Source organism: Saccoglossus kowalevskii, chromosome 12, assembly GCF_978046115.1.
Source record: "Saccoglossus kowalevskii chromosome 12, keSacKowa6.1, whole genome shotgun sequence".
Taxonomy (NCBI): Eukaryota; Metazoa; Hemichordata; class Enteropneusta; family Harrimaniidae; genus Saccoglossus; species Saccoglossus kowalevskii.
The window spans coordinates 27,024,063-27,042,976 of NC_140652.1; the positions used below are offsets into that span (position 1 = coordinate 27,024,063).

The 18,914-nt window shown below is 32.6% G+C and overlaps 1 protein-coding gene across 1 annotated transcript in view; it reads left to right on the forward strand.

Annotated features, from left to right (window-relative positions):
* Nucleotides 1-18,914, forward strand: part of LOC100379008 (uncharacterized) — a 103,367-nt gene that overhangs the window by 11,792 nt on the left and 72,661 nt on the right. Inside the window, exons 8-16 of the mRNA XM_085506544.1 lie at nucleotides 500-556; nucleotides 2,017-2,076; nucleotides 5,763-5,966; nucleotides 6,466-6,690; nucleotides 6,967-7,093; nucleotides 7,628-7,782; nucleotides 8,273-8,394; nucleotides 10,485-10,516; nucleotides 11,112-11,260. Of these exons, the coding sequence (XP_085362670.1) occupies nucleotides 500-556; nucleotides 2,017-2,076; nucleotides 5,763-5,966; nucleotides 6,466-6,690; nucleotides 6,967-7,093; nucleotides 7,628-7,782; nucleotides 8,273-8,394; nucleotides 10,485-10,516; nucleotides 11,112-11,260 (1,131 nt within the window). The remainder of the gene's footprint in view (nucleotides 1-499; nucleotides 557-2,016; nucleotides 2,077-5,762; nucleotides 5,967-6,465; nucleotides 6,691-6,966; nucleotides 7,094-7,627; nucleotides 7,783-8,272; nucleotides 8,395-10,484; nucleotides 10,517-11,111; nucleotides 11,261-18,914) is intronic.

The window sequence follows — 18,914 nt, forward strand, 5'->3', positions numbered from 1 at the left end:
ATTTCAAAACCTTGCATTGATTATTTAATGCAATTAAAAACGGCAAAAAAATTATCTTAAAATAGAAAAATTTTGAAAATAAAGCATGAATTTATTTTAATTGACCTTTTCACCACCAGACTTTCTCGCCCAAATTTTTTCTGCACTTTTTTTTTATAATCTTCAAATATTTCTGGAAATGATCCCTAATTTTGGATCCAAGTGACAAACTTTGAGTCAATTTTCAAATTTTACTCAAAAGATTTTGCCATTTTTGTCTCAATCTTCTGAAGGAAAGTGCAGACTATAAAAGGGGCTATTTTGTGAATTTGGGATGAAAAGAGAGAACTGGTAGTGATAGATCACACAAGAAACGTTGCTATGCAATGTGTAACGTTGCTATGCATCGTTAAATCAAATTGACTAAATCAAATATATTTTTTATTTTTTGATTCACAAAAATTATAAACGCTGTACATGTATGAACACTGTTTCTAACTACTGTTTTTTTTTTCTTCAGAAACAAAGTCAAACACTTGAACAGCAGATGATTCTCAAAGATATAGAAATTACTGAGGTAAGTTTCATTTTGTAATGCTTGTATCCAACGTTATATTTCTGTACATTGTGGCCATGCTATAACAGCTTTTTGTTTGTCACTGACATCAGTTGATGAACTGTAGAGCCTGTGAGTTTAAAAAAAAATAATAGCAGACGAAGACAAAAAAACAAGCCTCTTTAGCCAATATATTCTGAAACTTGTCAGTTCAAAGCTCTGTTCCATTGGTCCATCTTAGGTTTTTATACTGGCCACATTCTGTAATTATACTGTCACAGTATTTACATTACATTTCATTTTCCATTTTTACAGTGTTAAGCTACAGTTTAGTTTGTGTTTTTTTTCTCGATTTTACATAGTGAAGCCATACTTTTACTGTACACCCAATTGATATGAAGATTGATTGAAACTCTTGGGCATTACTTGATCTTTGGTCTAATTAATGCCTGAGAGTTTCAATTAATATCTTTCTGTTGATTGGGTGTAAGACGAGTATGGCTTCACTATGTAAAATGTGAAATTATAACTTCAGTGAATTGGGTAATTTGCCATATTTGGTTAGTAAAAGAGGTTTAAAGTATTTCACCAAAATATAAATGGCAGTACAAATATATTAAATCGCCTAATCACAGTTCAAGTTTTACTTTAACACATTGAGATGTAAATCTGGATGCTACTTTATCAATTGAGACTATGGTACTTACCATATTAAGTAGCTGACTCTTAGTCAGGGGTGACTGATAGTTTGAAAGCTGTCTCTTAAATATTATGTGTCTATGTTCAGTAAAATAGATAATTTTCTTTTACAAACTGGTAACATATTTTTAGTATGGAGCACTTCTGTGGCAGGTACTAGTAATTAAACTGCTGTGTGTTTCCACATAAAAATGCAATATTGATGAATGCGTATTTATAATATTGTTGCTTAGATTTGTCATAAACTGAAAATGTTGAATTTGCAGAAAATACAGCAGTGATACACATGTGCAGTGATTGTTATTGTACCAAAACAACCAGAACACATTAGAGAATTCATTGTTTCATTGAATGAATACTCAGATGTGTTACAAAAATAGCATTTTCATGTCATGATAAAACAGTCCAATGTATCTGTCAATATACAGTGTCAAACAACAGTATTACAAATAAAATGTTTTTTTTTCTATATTGCATTTTTAAACTGTGGGAAATCTGCTGTGATACCTACCTCTTCTGTTCATGTACTCACTTCAGATGGAATGTATATTTGTATGACTTCTGTGTGTTTTTTCTGATTAGTGAAGATTATTGTACACCTGTTTTTACATTGCATTCAGTGAATCTTAATGTGGTGTTTTGTGATTTTTTTTCATGAGAACGTGTAAGATACAGTTCAGAATTTTGTGACATATTTCCATTTTTTCCAGTAATGACTTTTTACCAATAATGGTGTCACTAACACCCAATGCCTGTCAAATTGACTTTATCTCTTTTTTTAGAAAGCAAGAAAGATGGAAGACATACAGGAAATGATGGAAGAGCTTTCCAGGATGAACAAGGTTTGTGAATGTTCAATACTTCACTATCTGTCAGTTAAGAACATGAATTGAACATGAATTGTGCCCTCTGGTGTCCAAATGTGACATGATCTTCATTACTGCATTTAGTTTGATTGTTGGATGCTTATTAGTCTCAGTGCGACCAAAGTCCAAAAGTAGAAATTTATATGGATTGACATTCACTCTGTGGTTCTGTTCATGCATCCATACGTGCATCCTCACCTGTATCTCTGACATGCCAGCCTGATAACATTCTAACTTCACACATACATCTAGTGATATGTACAATCATTAGTTTCATTATCCAATTCAAGATGGCTAAATGGGGGCCATTTTTGTGCCAAATCAAAATCAAAATCGAGCATTTGTGGATCATAGTTGTGTATGGATGGATCTCATTCACACTTGGTATACATTGTTCATTATCCCACTTTTAAGCATGTATTTGTTTTTTGGACCGAATTCATAATGGCTGCTTGATGATCATTTTGTTTTAATGATGGTGTGGTTCTGGAGATACCTCTCTGACTTGCCTTGAACGATTCAAACTTTCTATATACATAATACCAAATCATTGCCAACAGATCGTACTTCAACATCAATAAAAAGCATTGGTGTTCACATTTCCAATATTCAGAAATTCACGGATATTTTCAGCTGCACCACATTGCATTCTGATTGGTAAATAACTGGCCTGACCTGTCAAATCAAACAACACAGTTGCTTGTCAGTATGAGCAGAAAAAGCTACGACAAATATCATTTGAAACTAAGCATTTCTTAACAAACCAGCAAATTGATTTTTGTGTGAAACTATAATCATATAATCAACATTTGTTATTGTGAAACAGCATGACCGAAATGACTATAGTTCATGTGCCACTAAGCAGTGCCTTTGTATTTGCTTTCATTTAAAACTCTGCATCAGACTTTTTTTTAATACTTTTTGTTACCCACAAAATGAATACCAATGCATATTACAGTATTTTTGTATTTGTATTTTTTTCTAAATTTGTATTTTTAAATTATTACTATAAAATGTCAGAAATGTTTTGAGACACCTATTTTACAGCCAAATGCTTACTGCTTGTTGCATAAATTATGGTGAAATTTCAATAAAAACATGTTATAATCATTTGACTTTTAATAAATTCCTGTTATCCCCGGTAGTTGGTTTTATTGAAACTAGGCCATTCTGCTAATGGTCTATATTATTATTGAACTAAGCGTTTACCGGTAGGTACAAATTTATGTGCCAGCATGTTTTAGTTTGCATTACACATAGAAAGTCTGCTTTCTAATTGTAAATTCTGTACCATCAATGTATATGTGTGCATAGTGGTTTGAACTGAGTACATTGCCTGTTCACATAGTGGAAGTAATTCTTCTGTTACAATTTATAGATTTTGACCAACTGTACAGTGCATTACATGGTGAACAATGTCGTTTTAAAGTGTACAATCTAAATTCTAACTGGTTGGATTGCAAACGGATCATATGAATCCTTCATCACGTGCATTTGGTACTTGTTTTTGTCATAATATTGTACACAAGTTTGGCTTCTGAGCTATTAATTTGTTACAATGATGGAAACTAGTGAATTCTATTGCTATATTGATGGATCTGTTGGGAAACATGAAAATGCAGTTGTAAGTTTACACTTGATTGTTTGTTGGAAATTAATCAGATGCTATGTTATTTTTTATTGTTCCCACTATTAATGCAGAACTGATTCAATGAATAAACTTCTTTTATTTTGGTTATTTCTTAGGATGTCAAAGTGACTTTCCTCAAATTATACAGTGATTTTTACAGTTTACTGTAATTTCTTTATACTAGTCTATAAACGGAAAACTAAAAATTTGTACCAAATTTGGTTGATACAGCGATTCATATGCAACTGGACGTCAGCTATTTGCAGGTGTTTTTTGGCAAAATGTCCTAATTTTGTTCAATAAATTCAGGCAAAGAACCTTAATGTTTTCAGTTAAACTTACTGTTACACCCAAAATATGACAAATAATTAAAAAAAAGACGCATGACAGTAGTTGCCATTTTGAACAAAATATTCCAAAGGTAAATTTGAGCAAAATGATTCACTGGTTTGAGCATGGAAATCTAAATGTGCTTGTAAAAGCATGTTATGTATGTGTATAATACCTAATAATGGCCCAACTATTAAGGGTATATATGTCTGTCTTTTCTCAGACAGAAAAATGAAGGCAATTAATTTCAGATGACGTACTTCAACACAAAACTGACTAATTTCATGAATTATCATATTACAACTCTATTAATCTGAAATTTGTACAAGTCTTGGCTTCAGTCATTGCATGTCTGATAATCCTTGATGATTAAGGAGGGTCAAGTCGAATTAAAATAGAGTGAGTTGTTTATCATACTGTCATTATTTTGGCCTCGTGCCATCAGGATACTAAAAACGAAAAAATTGCGTTACCAGACAAATTAAGCAAAAAAAAAGGGCCATATTTTTTCAAAGTTTTGCTTGATGGCATGGGGTGAAAAATTCATGTATTATTATCATAAGAATCCTAATATTGTTGAAATATTTGAAAAGATGGACATACAATACTCACTTGAGTATAAAAACAGTTTTCCATTAGTTCTCCCATGATACATTGCATATGTTTGCCATGACATGTGCAGTAGTAAAAAATTTGAATTAGGCTTATACTACAATCCACCTCAAGCCATCAATGAATATATTAATGAAGAATTTAAAATTACAATGGACATTGAAATAAAACTGTCGCCTCACTTGTAAAATTCCTAGGAATATTGCTAGCAGTGTTGCTGACTCTGCCTTCAATTGTTGAAATTAACAACATGTATTTGAATATCGGCACTTTATTTGACCAGGGTGCTTGCATTTGAAATTAAATTTATGATTATGTTCAGATGTGAAAAATTAGCTTCTGGGATTCAACTTGTTATGTTGGGTGCATGCATATTATGATTGACATTTGAGATTATTATTGGAAAAGTTCTGATTACCTTATTTCTTTCCTAACCCATAATATTAATTGGTTGTTGGGAGTGCATAAAAGAGTTTAATGTGTCCTTCATAGGTTTTATAGAATTCATTCTTGTGTATTTATTGGAGTCTCCATGCAAATGCATCCATTTTAATAGACTAATCTTCATCAGATGTGCTGTGTAATTCTGATATGTTTCACTGAAATTCTAGTATCTTTCACCAATCCATTTTAGAGGAATTGCCTGTAAAAAAGGTACTGCTGCTTTGGTAGTATGGGACAACTCTATTGTGCCATGATTTATAAAATAATGATCCAGTGTGGTACCTGATTTATCTGTTACACTACACCCACACAGAGAACAGAACAGGCTTTTACAGCTAGTGGTTGTTTTGTGTATGTGCTGGGAATGCATGTCATGCACGTCTATCATGAGGCGTTTTTGTTTTTTATGTCAACTGTGGCTGATATCTTACACAGTAATTCTTATGGAGCACTCGGTACTAGTATTAGAAACTACTGCCATCGAACTGAAACATGAAGGTTATTACCATAATACAGAAAGGTTTTGAGTACCTCTGTATTAAATGTTTTCAGTGTGACTGTATATCAAATAGTCTTGAATATGGTTAATAATGATAGTTTGCAAAAGTTGTTTCTTTCATAATTGCTTTGTATTGCTTTGTTCCAGGATTTGAAATCTGAGAAAACTGAGTTGGAGAATCAGTTGCTGGAAACAAAGCAAGAATTGATGACTTATCAGGTGCAGAAACAATTACAATTGGAAGAAAATGAAGATGAATTGTTGCCTGAGAAAAGACTCTCTCCTATTATTACAAGTACACCATTCCGTCGAGATAAAAATATATCACTTCATTCTGAGTTGAAATCTTTGGTAGGTTGCAGTGCTGTAATAAAAGCTAAAAATGATGTGATCCATGGACTCACTTCATCTCTGGCCACCTTTATAAACTGAACAGTATTAGTTTCATTAAAATATTTGATTTTGATATTTTTCACTGTGTTTTTAATCTGAGTATATTGTCAATCACATTACATCACCACATTCCAGTAATGAGATGATAAATACATCTTGAGTGTACTTCATAACTCTCAGACAATTGATACTAGCCATGTATTATTATAATACATTGTATATATATTTGTAAACTTGATGCGCTTTTTTCATGTTTTGCACACATGTGTGAGCACTGTGTCTGCTTGGCAAGAACCTGTCATATGCACCAAAAAATAATAAAGTAATGTTGTCATTCACTGCACTGTTTTTAATATCCAAAATGTGAATAAGTGATGTCATACTTATGCCATTCGATTTGTGTTTGATTTGAACCTTTAATGGGATTCTCACTCTTGTATGTTTCTATTCATATTAGGTATCAGCGGATGAAACTCTTCCATCTCCGTTATGTGGAGATGATCTGAATGATGACTCCGATGTGTTCTCCACAACACCCACGCTGTCCATGGATAAATTCAGCCAACTTGCTGCTCAGGTCTCATTTGACTTCCAGAGAAAGAAAGAGTTTATTTTACAACAGATCAATCAGTTCTCTGCTTCTGCTACACTAGAGGACAAATCAAGGATTTCCACACCAGAGGTTGGTTCAATTTGATGGAGATGTACCATTACATGCTTCTGCTTGCCCCCACAGTCTCCTACACTCAAAATAGCTAAATTTGATTTCATACAAAAATACAAAAGGCTGATCTAGACAGAATTCTCTCTAGTCCCTGCCATCACTATCTCCCAGTCTGGCACAGGGTTTTTACCATTCATCTGTGGAGTTTTTAATCAGGTAATGTGTTAATGAGATATGTACACGTATGCGAGAGCATAACAATTTTAAACAGATTACTTACTGGTTTTCTTATAGAAATTAAAAATTGATGTTGAAGATAGTATGGAGTTCTTTGTGGAGAAAGTGAGCAGTCTTGCTGAAATGAAGAAAGAATCTGACAAGAAAACACGCAAACTATCAACAGAAATAAGGAGATTAAGAGGTTTGCAACCCCACCCCCCACTCCCAAATAATAGAAATGATTAACATGTCCCATCTAGATCCTGTGATGTGATTGGTTGTTACGTAGGATTATGTTGTTACACTGAAATTAGTGTTTGCTCACATCAACCCAAAGAAGGAATCGTGGTATTATGTTATTATCCCCTTCACTACTTGACTGTAGTGGTATCAATGTGAAATATAGTGAAATTGTCATTTGTGATTTTACTTGATGGCGTTCAGAGAGATTCCATGACTGTCATTTTCATTGTTCCTATTTTAAATTTACCACCACTTTACCAATAACTTTTTAGGCCAAGTTATATATACATTTTATTTTCATAAAGGTATATAATTAAGTGAAGAATTACTGTATTGATAAAATTTTGCAACTTGAGTCCCAATAAAGCCTTTGAGAATTCACAATTTTCTCTAACTCTTGAAAATGGACCTGTCGGAATAATGAGAGCAGTTTCACACACATTTCATTGTAATATTGTCTCACTTACAAACGTATGTCTGTTACAAATTTTAGGAGAGAACATTCGAATAAAGAAGAAACATGAGCAGGCAATACATCTACTAGAAAACTTATCTCAGAATGAAGCAGAGAGTAGCATAGAAATTCGGGAACAATTGAAACAATCTTTAACCAGTGAGCAGAAAAGAGTGAAAGAACTACATGAAAAAGTAAGTCTTGCATTTATTTTATGACTAGTATTATTACAGGACCTGTTTCAAGTGTTGGCTCAATATTTATGGATTCAGGTATATGCGACTGGGAACAAAGAAATGTGCTGACATACTTTATAGTTGCACTGGAAATAAAATGAGTGAGTGAGTGAATGAATGAATGAATTTAATCCAATCTGTAATACATTGCCAATAAATAATAATTATAATCTATGATAATCTGCTTTCAAGGGTTAATATCAATCAATTTGACTAGCACTTAATTTCAAGAAAGACACTCGTCATGCTATCACATGATAACATAACAAAACTAATATTGTTAAATTACCAAGTTTTGTCTTTATACATGTATTATTAAAATATTACTAAAGTCCAAGTCTTGAAATTTTACAATATATGTCTCCCATATGATGCAGTGTAAAATATAAATATCAATGCATGTACACAATAACAGGGGCCCTAACAGTATTATTTTTGCTGCCTACAGCTGACTGAGACATTGAAAGATCTAGAAGCTGTCAGAGAAGAAGCGCACACATTGACAAATACACTTGAAATTCAACTTGAATCAAGGACCCAATTAGAAGAACAAATTGAAGAGCTTAAAAAGTAAGTAGGCCAAGTAAGCCATGCTGTGTATTCTAAGCTCCGCATTTAAGCAAACTGTGTTTATACTGGCTATTGTTTGGGTATTGATGATTCATTGAAAGATTTATTGAATCTCAATACCTAAGGGTTCTTATGTTGTAGGCAATACCTAATACATATATTGAAAGCAAGGTTTTTTTTTTAGTTGTTTTTCATCCAAGTGTTTATATTGTTTGATGAAAAATTGCAGGACGAATAGGTAATCGATGCTGTACAATGAATGAAGCTCATGCAAGTTGGGAATTGGACTCTGAAAATACAAATCAAAGCTATTTGGTTGATTCAAAGCACATCTCCATTAAAACTGCACATAAACCAAAAGTTGCATTTATTGTGTACCGGGTCTGACCGGTAAATTAAATTTTTTTTTTGTTTAACCAAAGTGCATGTTATACTTATTTATTAAGCAAATACATTACAATGTATCTGTCACCGCTATTTCAACCCTTAATAATAATAAGAAGTAGGAAAAAAGAAGAATATTTATTGCATCTTTAGAAAGTATTTCTATCAGTACAGTAACAATAAAAGTATAACAAAGTATAATAATAAATATGAAATAATAAAGAAAGAAAAAATCTTATAATGTTAAGTATAAATTTAAAAAGTAAAATATAATGTGTTAATACTACTAATAAGTTTAATAATAATAAACCCTTATGTGGTCAAGTTAATGTAAAAGTACATAGGGCTGGCAGGATAAGGGTTAATTAATTAAGATCTGTATTCATTACTTGTGTGCACCAAAATTATAAATCAAAATAAGTTCTTTGTGAAAATTTTACAGTCAATATATGGCGAGAAGTAATCCTTTCATTCTCAAGAGGATGTACCTAATAACCACCAAGTAGATACAAGGATTCATTATTAGAGTACTGATAGCTTCAAATCTAGCTGGAATTTTCTAATCTTTCCTTTGACAATATTTTTCGATCTACAGTCGCCTAATATGAGCTAACATCATCAAACATTGACTTCCTCTAGTTTTTCAACTAATTATAAATATGTAGACTGTTGCTATTGTCCTTGAGGGGAAAAAAAATGTCCATTATCATCTGAAATTGACCATTTTTTTTAGGTTAAATAAATGTGCTTCGTGCATTGAATTTGTAGTAGGTCTCATCAAATTACTGTCATTTTTGTTTTTATTCATGCTTAATTGCTTGCATAGTGTATTTTTAAAATTTGTCAGAAATTAATTTGCATATAAAATGTCAAAATCTATTCTTGCTGATAGTTGTTGATCCAAAGTGTTGAAATATTATTATAAACAATGATCAAATCAGAATCAACTTTATTCTGGTGACACAACAGTAACTTATTATTAATGTGATCACTATTATGGTATTTACTGTTTCTAGGAAATTACAATGTACTTACAATGGTGACCTAAAATCTCCTTTTATTTTGACTATAGAGGGCATGCTTTAATTTGTAATTGATATAATACAAAGTGTTCAAGGCATGATTTGATAATTTCAATGTGCTCAATAGGTGTTTTTTCCACTCACTGTGAGTTCTTGTGCAATGTGTGAAAGGTGCGAACCGTATAACTGCCACAAAATTTGAATTTAAATTTAGGTTTTTTAAAGGGCGGCAGTCGTCGTGCCTCGTCCTGTTCGATATGGGACTCACATCGACATATACAACGCGTGTAAAATACATTGTTTATTTACATGAAATTCGAACACGTGCTGTGTGCTGACCACCATGCTTCAAAGCTCAATGTTGAAATACTGATCTTTAAAATATATGGCATTGAGATACCCTTTAATTTACTTCATTAAAATTGACCCATCATCATATGTGTATAGCATATAATTAAGTGAAGAAATATTCCAAAGTACAATCAAATTTGTAGAACCCCATATGATGTTTTGACCTCATAATGATTCTATGAACTTAGTTTGTCTTGTTTTTATGTGGGATCTCTCAGTGAACTAACTATTGCCAGAATTAGATTTTTTCAGATTGCATCATGTATTACTAATAGCAAAAAGTTAACAAACCTGTAATTCCATATTTATTGTATTCATTGTACTTTATTTCAGAATGTTAGAAGAAACTAAAAAACTAAGCCAAGGTAAGAAAAATTTATATTAGTAAACTATTAAAAAAGCTTGTACTCTAAAAGTTAAAGGATACAGAAATGAAACTGATTGATGACTCTTTTATCATTTATCCTTTTTACAACTTACAACTAAACAGAAATCTAAAACTCGATTTTTGACATGAATAAGAAAGTAGTAACGGTACACTTGTAAAACAAACACTGAGATTGGTTACTCTCGAATATTGAAATCTCATCTTCCAAATGCAAGTTTTTTGCTTTATTTTTGAATGTGCTGAGATAACTTTAGAAAAAGATTATGTTGTCGTACCACTGGATTGTAAAATCCTTTAAAGAACAAGTTATAATTGATTTATAACATACATTGTAATTTACTAGATACCAAAAAAAAAAAAGTTTGATATGCATTGAAGCCATTGGATTGGCTTTTACAGTAAAATAATACCATTGATACCAGAAACTACTTATATTAGTTTCATAACATGTTTTCACCACTAGAGGACAGTGTTCAACTTAAAAGGTGTATCAAATCAAAAGTTTCCAAACAATTTTTTTTTCTTCTGAGATTTACAACAAATAGATAAAAATGTATTTTTTTTATCGGCAGACCTTGAATCCGAAGTAAAACAGGCTAAAGACACAATAGTGAAGGAACAAGAAGAAAACAAAGCTTTGAAAGAACAACATAATAGTGAACTGAAAGCTATATTGGATCTAGTAGCTGTTGAGATCACTGACTCAGGAACAGAGTGCCAGGTAAGATACAATCTCATGTCAGTGCAAAAACTTGAAATGTTTTTATCATACAATGCATGCCTGCAAGTTGTCTACTGTCTCCTTGTACTTTGCAAGTACCCGAAAGGTATGTAATCTTTGGACTTCTATTATCCCCCATACATCAGATGGTAACTCAATCATTTTGTGTCAGGGTGAAGAGTGGCTTGGAGGCTTTCAAAGCTCACCCAATACAATTGCTTGACCCTATATTAATAGCTCACAGTACCATATAAGTCTAAGTACAAGTTTCCTAAGTGTTTTACAAAGACTTGAAAAGTACAGGCTAACTTATGGTGGGTGGTTTTTCAGTCTTATTCTATAAATTATTTATTTTGTTGTGAATTATTATAACTTATACAAGTATTGTGATTTTGAAGAATGATTCTAAAGTACATTTGTTGTGTGTCTGTATGCAGGTGAGCATTCTGTACCTGGTCATTGTAAATTGAGGGTTGTTACTTGGAAATCTTATAACATACTTAAGTACTAATTTATGTTCTTGTTTGTTGTTCTGTATTTGTTTATCACTTTAACATTTAACCTATTGGTTTTAGCGAGACTCTTATATCTTATATTTAGTGATACTCATTTATAACATTTACTGATTACAACTCTGATCCTGGAATAGAATTTAGCAAAGTCCATGAAGTTCATAATCATGTATGCTCCACCTGACTGCCTTGGTGGTACCTTTCACACCTTTCAGTACTTTTACCTCATAATACCGTAGCTATGCAGTGAGAATAAGTGTGATCAATTGTTTTATGAGGGTTAATAAACCCAGCCAGAGGCTGGTTGCTCCTTTCACTTGACTGGTACACATTCACTTCAGTAAAAAGTTTATACTTTATTGCTGTCTTTTAACACTTCCCTTTTAAATTTGATCTTAGTGGCTGTATATGTTGATCTGCATGAATTCTCTGTAAATTTGGCCTTCATTTATTATTATTATTTTTTTCCTGTTATGCAACAACCAGCATATAATGATTGAGCTAATAAATAATTGCTTTCTGTTGTTTTTTAACTGCTTTGTTGCTTTCATTGTAGTTGTTTGGTTTCAAAGGGGAATATTTAGCAACTGGCACTATTATATTAGAAATAGTGAAAGATCGTAAGACCACCCACCCTCCCATGGAAAATTAATTATAAACTACATGTAAATTACCTTATTTTAGCTGGTGTTTTGTATGGAATTTATCTTCACTGATTTTTGGCGAGATTATTGGAAAACATAAAAAAAAGGTATTTTCATATTATCACTGACTCATCCATTCAGCGAAAATTGCTAAAATGAATTCCAAGCAAAAATAAAGTATTATACAGTATGCAAATTTACCATATTTTTTTCAAGACCTGATTAGAAAATAAAATTCATCTCTAATATGATTTTGGTTTAGGGTTTAGGATTGAGAGATATGAATCCAAACAAAAAAAAGACAAAAACGAACAAAACCAGGTTGATTGATTTTAATGACTGTTTTGATATTCTGAGTGGGACATCATTTTCAAACCTCTTTTTCCCATTTGATAAGGTAGAATGCTACATAAAAGTAAAATTATTATTGTCATTTTTTTATTTTACGTATTTAATACATCATGTTACAAGAATGAATGAAATGAAATAAATATTTGGGGTCATCCTTCTTGGTTAAGTAAAAATCAATTAATGAAAAATAGTGAAAATAGCATGTTTTGCCAGTTTTTAGGCATTTTACCATTGTTTTATATGGCAAGAATATTTTTCAATATCAGGAAATTTTGCTTGGTGACATATCTGGGACGGAAAAAAAATGTCTTACAAGGTATTCTTTGATGATGGAAGTATTGACAAATTTTTTTAGTGGTTCGTGGGTTTTTAACAAGTGAGTGTGTTTTCATTGTGGTGTATGGAAATCACTGTTAAAATGCCATTTTATGCAAATTTTTTACCATGTTTCTCAAAAAAAAAAAAAACAGATTGTCAGTGAACCAAAAAAGTTTACATACTAGTGACAAATAATTGCAGACCAATTTTGACTTGAAATATTGTCACTGCTGTATGCGCTAAAATGCACATGTCAAAAACTTGCAAGAACATTCTACCTTAAATCCGGTATTTACAAATTTTTGTTTGTATTTTATCTTCTTTGAACTTAAAACATATCAAAGTCCACTACTATGTCTATATTATCTTGCTTACCGGTACTTATAAGTGGATTCACCAACATCTATGCACCCCTGCACAGTTAATGGTTTGGTCCACAGGGTACTTCATGCCATGAACTATTTACTCATTACATGGTTGTCACACTTCTAAGGTGCCTACATGCCATCAGGCTTAGTCTCCTTTAAACAAATACTGCCGGCAGCCGGCCCATATGTATGCTCTGTGCAGATGTGGTGAGTTGACATTTACTCTCTATTTCTCTTGAACCATTCAACTTACAGCAAAGTTGGATATAACCTACTAACCAGATGTCTTATAACTTGTTGCTTATGATACATTTAGTGTTCCTTCTGGTTCACTTAGCTACATGTAAGCAATGTCTATACAATCCAGTGAAAGCAATTCATATCATGTTTGCCGTACATGTTTCTGCCCGCTGTTTTCACTTTGACAACTTTCTGCTGAGTTGCTTACTTTGTTATCTGACTAATTAACCATACTTGACGCTAACAAGTTGGTGAACTTGCCCTGAGAATTCATGCCACTTGCTAGGTAAATAGAGCTCATACTAGTCTGAGAATAGAACATAGGGTCAGAGGGTGAGGAAGGATGGGTGCACCGTGACCTGGTCTGTGCATAACTCTGTGGTACTGTGTACAGTCATTCTAGTTTCTCTTGGCTTTATACTTTTTGATTCAGAGTGTTGTACATGTCAGTACATTCTAGAATGTGATAAGTACTTATAAACAAGTTGTTGAACTCGGATAATCATTCAAGCATGTCTCAGCTGCATACTGTAGGAGTTTGCCTGGAATTCTCAGGGATGAACCAATTATGTTCATGAGGTTATCACAACAGAGTTTCTGTTACTTTAAAATGGTATTTTTAGGTAATAGTTATTATAAGCATTTTTCAAAATGATGCTCATTCAGCCAGCCTATTATTATAATGCAACTATAGGTGCTTAAGCTGAATTAGGCTATGCTTAGTTATACATTAAACAGGTTGTAGTTGTAGTTATTTCAAGGCATTTTCTTTATTCGCACTGATATCAAATTATAAATCCAACCAATTTTTGACATTTGGTTTTCACAGAAATTAGTTAAGTAAACTAAATTTTGGTTTGGTTTTAAGATTTTTCCATACCTGCTATACAAATATAATCACAAAACATGGAATATTTTTTTCTTTTATTGCACATTTCTTGCTTGAATTTCAGTTTTGGAAAACAGTTCATCACCTTTCCAAAGTTGTTGAACTTGAGCATTAGTACTGAAGCATGACCAGAGGGATGCTTTGATTCACAGTTTGCATGTTTGGTATGCATGTATTTGTTGTGTTTGGGTATAATCATGGTATATGTGCATTTCTAGGGTTATGGAATGCATAACATAAATGACTGTGAATATATACACACAGTATGTCATAGTGACAGTAACATCAGTTACAGTGTAACTCTGACCTACTATAAAGATTGACAAATTATCTCCCCATGTGTTGCATTCAATTCCCATACATCCTAGGAGAAGTTTGTTAATATTGTAGTTTTTGAAATTAAAAAAAAAAACATTTTTTTGGACATCAGCAACTTGGAACTTCCCCCATTTGGTCAGTTAGTAAAAACTTGATATATGCTTTCAGCTGTCAACAGCATCGTTCAATTTCTACATGTATCTGACCCAGCAACAATAAATCTTGTCTCTGATAGGTGGACATGCCTTAATTTTCAACCCTTGTAAATAAATTTGTTATGAACATACATGGACACTAAAGAAGTTGGTTTTCAGGTTAGCATAGTCTACATGTAGGCTATATATGGACTTTTCTCTACAAAAATCCATAAAAAGGAAATGGGAAAACAGGTTTTTGTTTAATGCAGGGTTGGATTTAGCTCAACTGAAATTGAACACATATTGGGGTATGATGTATGCAGGGTAAATTTAGCTTTCTAGGTTAACTATACTCAGAAAGGTGTCTGCCAGTTTAATTATCCGGCTTTATAGGAGTGTATTACTTAGTTTTTGGTTCTGAAAAGATGAGCCATTCAGTATCATTATGTCATTGCAGTATTTGACTTAACTCTCATCGTTCAATCTGCCTCTTTCTTCATCTCATCTTCATTGTCCTGTCCCTGAGAAAGGAGGTTTAGTCAAGTACTTGCTAGGACATTCTGCACATTGTCCCATTTTCTTTATTGATCCTCCCTTGCAAGTATAACTGAACTTTATTGGTCTTCTCTTACAACTAAGTTGTATTCATCATCAATGTGGTAACCAATAACCCAGCTAAGTTAAAATTAATAGCTTTCTGTTGGAATGTGCATGAAACTAAAAACATGTTCCATGGAATGTGTAACATCGTTTATTTTTATTATGCAGGGGATTATGATTTCCCTCTTTATAAAGTTGGGAAAAGTGTTTGTTAGGATAACCTAATACTTTTCACTAAACACCTCTGTCATTTAGCCGAGAGCATGGTATACTGTATTTGCTCTATTATTAGTAGTATATGCACTTATTTGATCTGTCAAAAAAAAAATTGTTGAAGCTGAGTTTGGTGTACTTAAAATTTCACCAAAAGACACTTCCACCTGTATTGGAGATGAATTTCTTATTGAAAATAAATGGTCTGTAAATGTTATTTAATTCTCTTATTAATTTCTCTTTCTCAACCTCAAAATGTATATTTCCCTTGCCATAATGTTTTAGTCTTGAATTCATTCAGCTGTCAACCGATTAAATATACCGGCAATTAATTTGCAAATGACATCATTACTCTCAATATTTATAAGTCAATATACAAATGTGTTGTCCACTGCTTTTTAATCCATGAGACTAATATTCACAAAATGATTTATCTGTGAATATCAAGACATATAGGGTTGGAAAAAAACAAGGAAATTATCGAAAAAACTAATAGAAATATTCAAAAGTTGAAAAAAAAATTTCGACTGGGTGGGTGGAGATGATAGTGACTGATAAAAAAGACAAATGAATCACAGTGCTTAAATCATTTATGTTATGTAGTGTGATCACCCTAGTTGTTACTGACATGCCTGTTATAGCTGTGTTGAATGACATTTATGCACTCCAAGGAAGTCTCATTGTAACAAATTAGGAAACTGGAATAAAGTAGATAACCACAAAGTTATTTTATTCATCTGACATGTGGTAGGTTAGTGACTGCATGTATAGTGTATTGTCCACTCTTTGTTGTGTACACAGTTATATGCACTCTTTACTGTAGTTGTACTGTTCTATGCCAACCCATTATTGAAACTCTCCTGTTCACATGATATGTACTAGTAGTAGATGTTGGATTACTTCTATTGACTTGTAAGCCTGCTCATTAATTTTATAGTTTTTGCTCAGGAGTAAATCTGTGAAAAAAAAAATTGAAATCTACAAAATATACTTGAACACTCATTTTAAACTCATAATAGGTGATTTTCCGTTCAACTGAAAGACATGCAGCGAACAAAAAACGGACGATTTGATTTTGAACTTGAATTTCTTTATTTTGTAGCTCACATCGACCAGTCATTCTTCGACAGAGGAACATTGCTTTCGGATACCCTCACTTAATCCAAATTGTCTATCATCAAATGTGTACAGCACATTATTAAGCATGGAAATGCCTCCAAAATACTTTCGCGTTTGTCGAATCCCACGCGATGTTTGACGCCACTACGACGCTATGACCTTTGTTTGTCCTGATTTTACGTTCGATTTCACGCATAACATGTGATTCTCGCAGTAAACTGAAAATGGTCTATTGGTACTCGATATATAGAGTAGTGAGATGAGTGTCTTGGTTTGGCCTGTCAGTTAATGAAATAATCCAATAGTGTGATCATGGTCACTGCCTTTCTAGAGTCTACATTGAATGACAATGTTATGACAAAATTTTGAAACATAATGTGTATATAATTAACCATGAGTAACTTTTTTTCCAAGCAATACTGTCCTTCACAGTAATTGATTCATTTTCAATCTCTGCTTGACCACATGTATGGTGGACCATCCTATAAAAAAATCAGCTATTCTTGAATCGATAAAAGTTTGTTTCTTTGCCAGGATAAAAACAGTTATTATCTGTGTAGGATTAATTAGAATTTTTATAAGATGTTTTTGTTTAATTTTTAAGGGTATATTGTTATTCTGATAAACAGTATACAAAATACTATGTTTATCCTAGTAATGTGCCTGTTTAAACTCCGTGTACACCTCACTTAGGGGTAGTAGCCTTGCTGAGGACTGTCTAGTAAAAATCCTTAGGTATTTCCTATAGGAAAGGGTTTCAGTGCGATGTCTGGCTATATGTTTGATGTTTATGCTGAAACCTTTTCTCTCTCTTAAAGTTAATGGTTTGTGACAGCACCAAAGAAAAACGTGTTGCAAAATAGTATTCTAATGACTAATCAACCACATCTCCAATATAAAGCTAAAATGTGAACTTTTCATCCTGTTATCATTTATCTTTCAATAAAAAGATTAACACTAATTCTCATACTAATACTTTAACTGTATGCAATGTATTTCACCAAATTAACCTCAAAGCTTTAATGCTCTGTTCTCAAAATGTATGTCACGATCAATAAATGTATTGAAAATTAGAGAAAGCCATAATTGCGAAACCATCATAAACTTGTCATTACATTTGATTGAGTTTATTCAGCACATGTTAAACGGCCATAACCTATTTTTCAGGGACAAACGTGACTGACAAAACAGTAAAACTTAAACTGTACATTGGTATTTTCCTCCAATTCATTATTATTCATGCAGTCACATGTTCCTTCCATGTGTACTAATTATTGTAGATACAAGCAGTTTGATTTATAGTAACCTTGATTCTACCCTTGTGTAAGTAATAGATAATTTATTGCCAGCAAGCAGTCTGTGAAAAGCATTATAGCTCCAGACTTGCTCCTGTGTAATATGAGTGAGCCCCCCCCAAAAAACTATAGGTAGTCTAGGAGACTCTAGATCTGTATTTGAGTTAGATGAAGGTCAATTGCTATAAACGTCAATCATTTCCAATCATTTTCAAATTTTAGTCCAAAGTATGTCAAATCCCATCCCCTTCCACACACACACACACACACACTTTTTGGCTGACTAAATCTGGTGGCTCAGGTTTGTGACCCCAAATTTCTGTGACACTCTAATTACTCATTTTGCATTGGTACTGAGAATTTGTTTCAAGAAATCTGCTCTACTTACTGTAAATCGTTAATTTTCTTGATTTGCAAAGTTTATGACATTCAGTGATTCAGGAAAACAACATGTTCATTGCTACAAACTCACGAAAATTTGGCTCACAAAATCAAAGTGTTTTACAGTTCAGAATACAAGTCTTGCAATTAGCAGGCTGTTCACAGTACATGTAATGTACTCTGTCAGTTTATACTCTGTTTGGAGATACCAGTTACAGTACAAGTGGACTTGTCTAGAGCTAATAAATATTGGCAATTAGATTGCATGT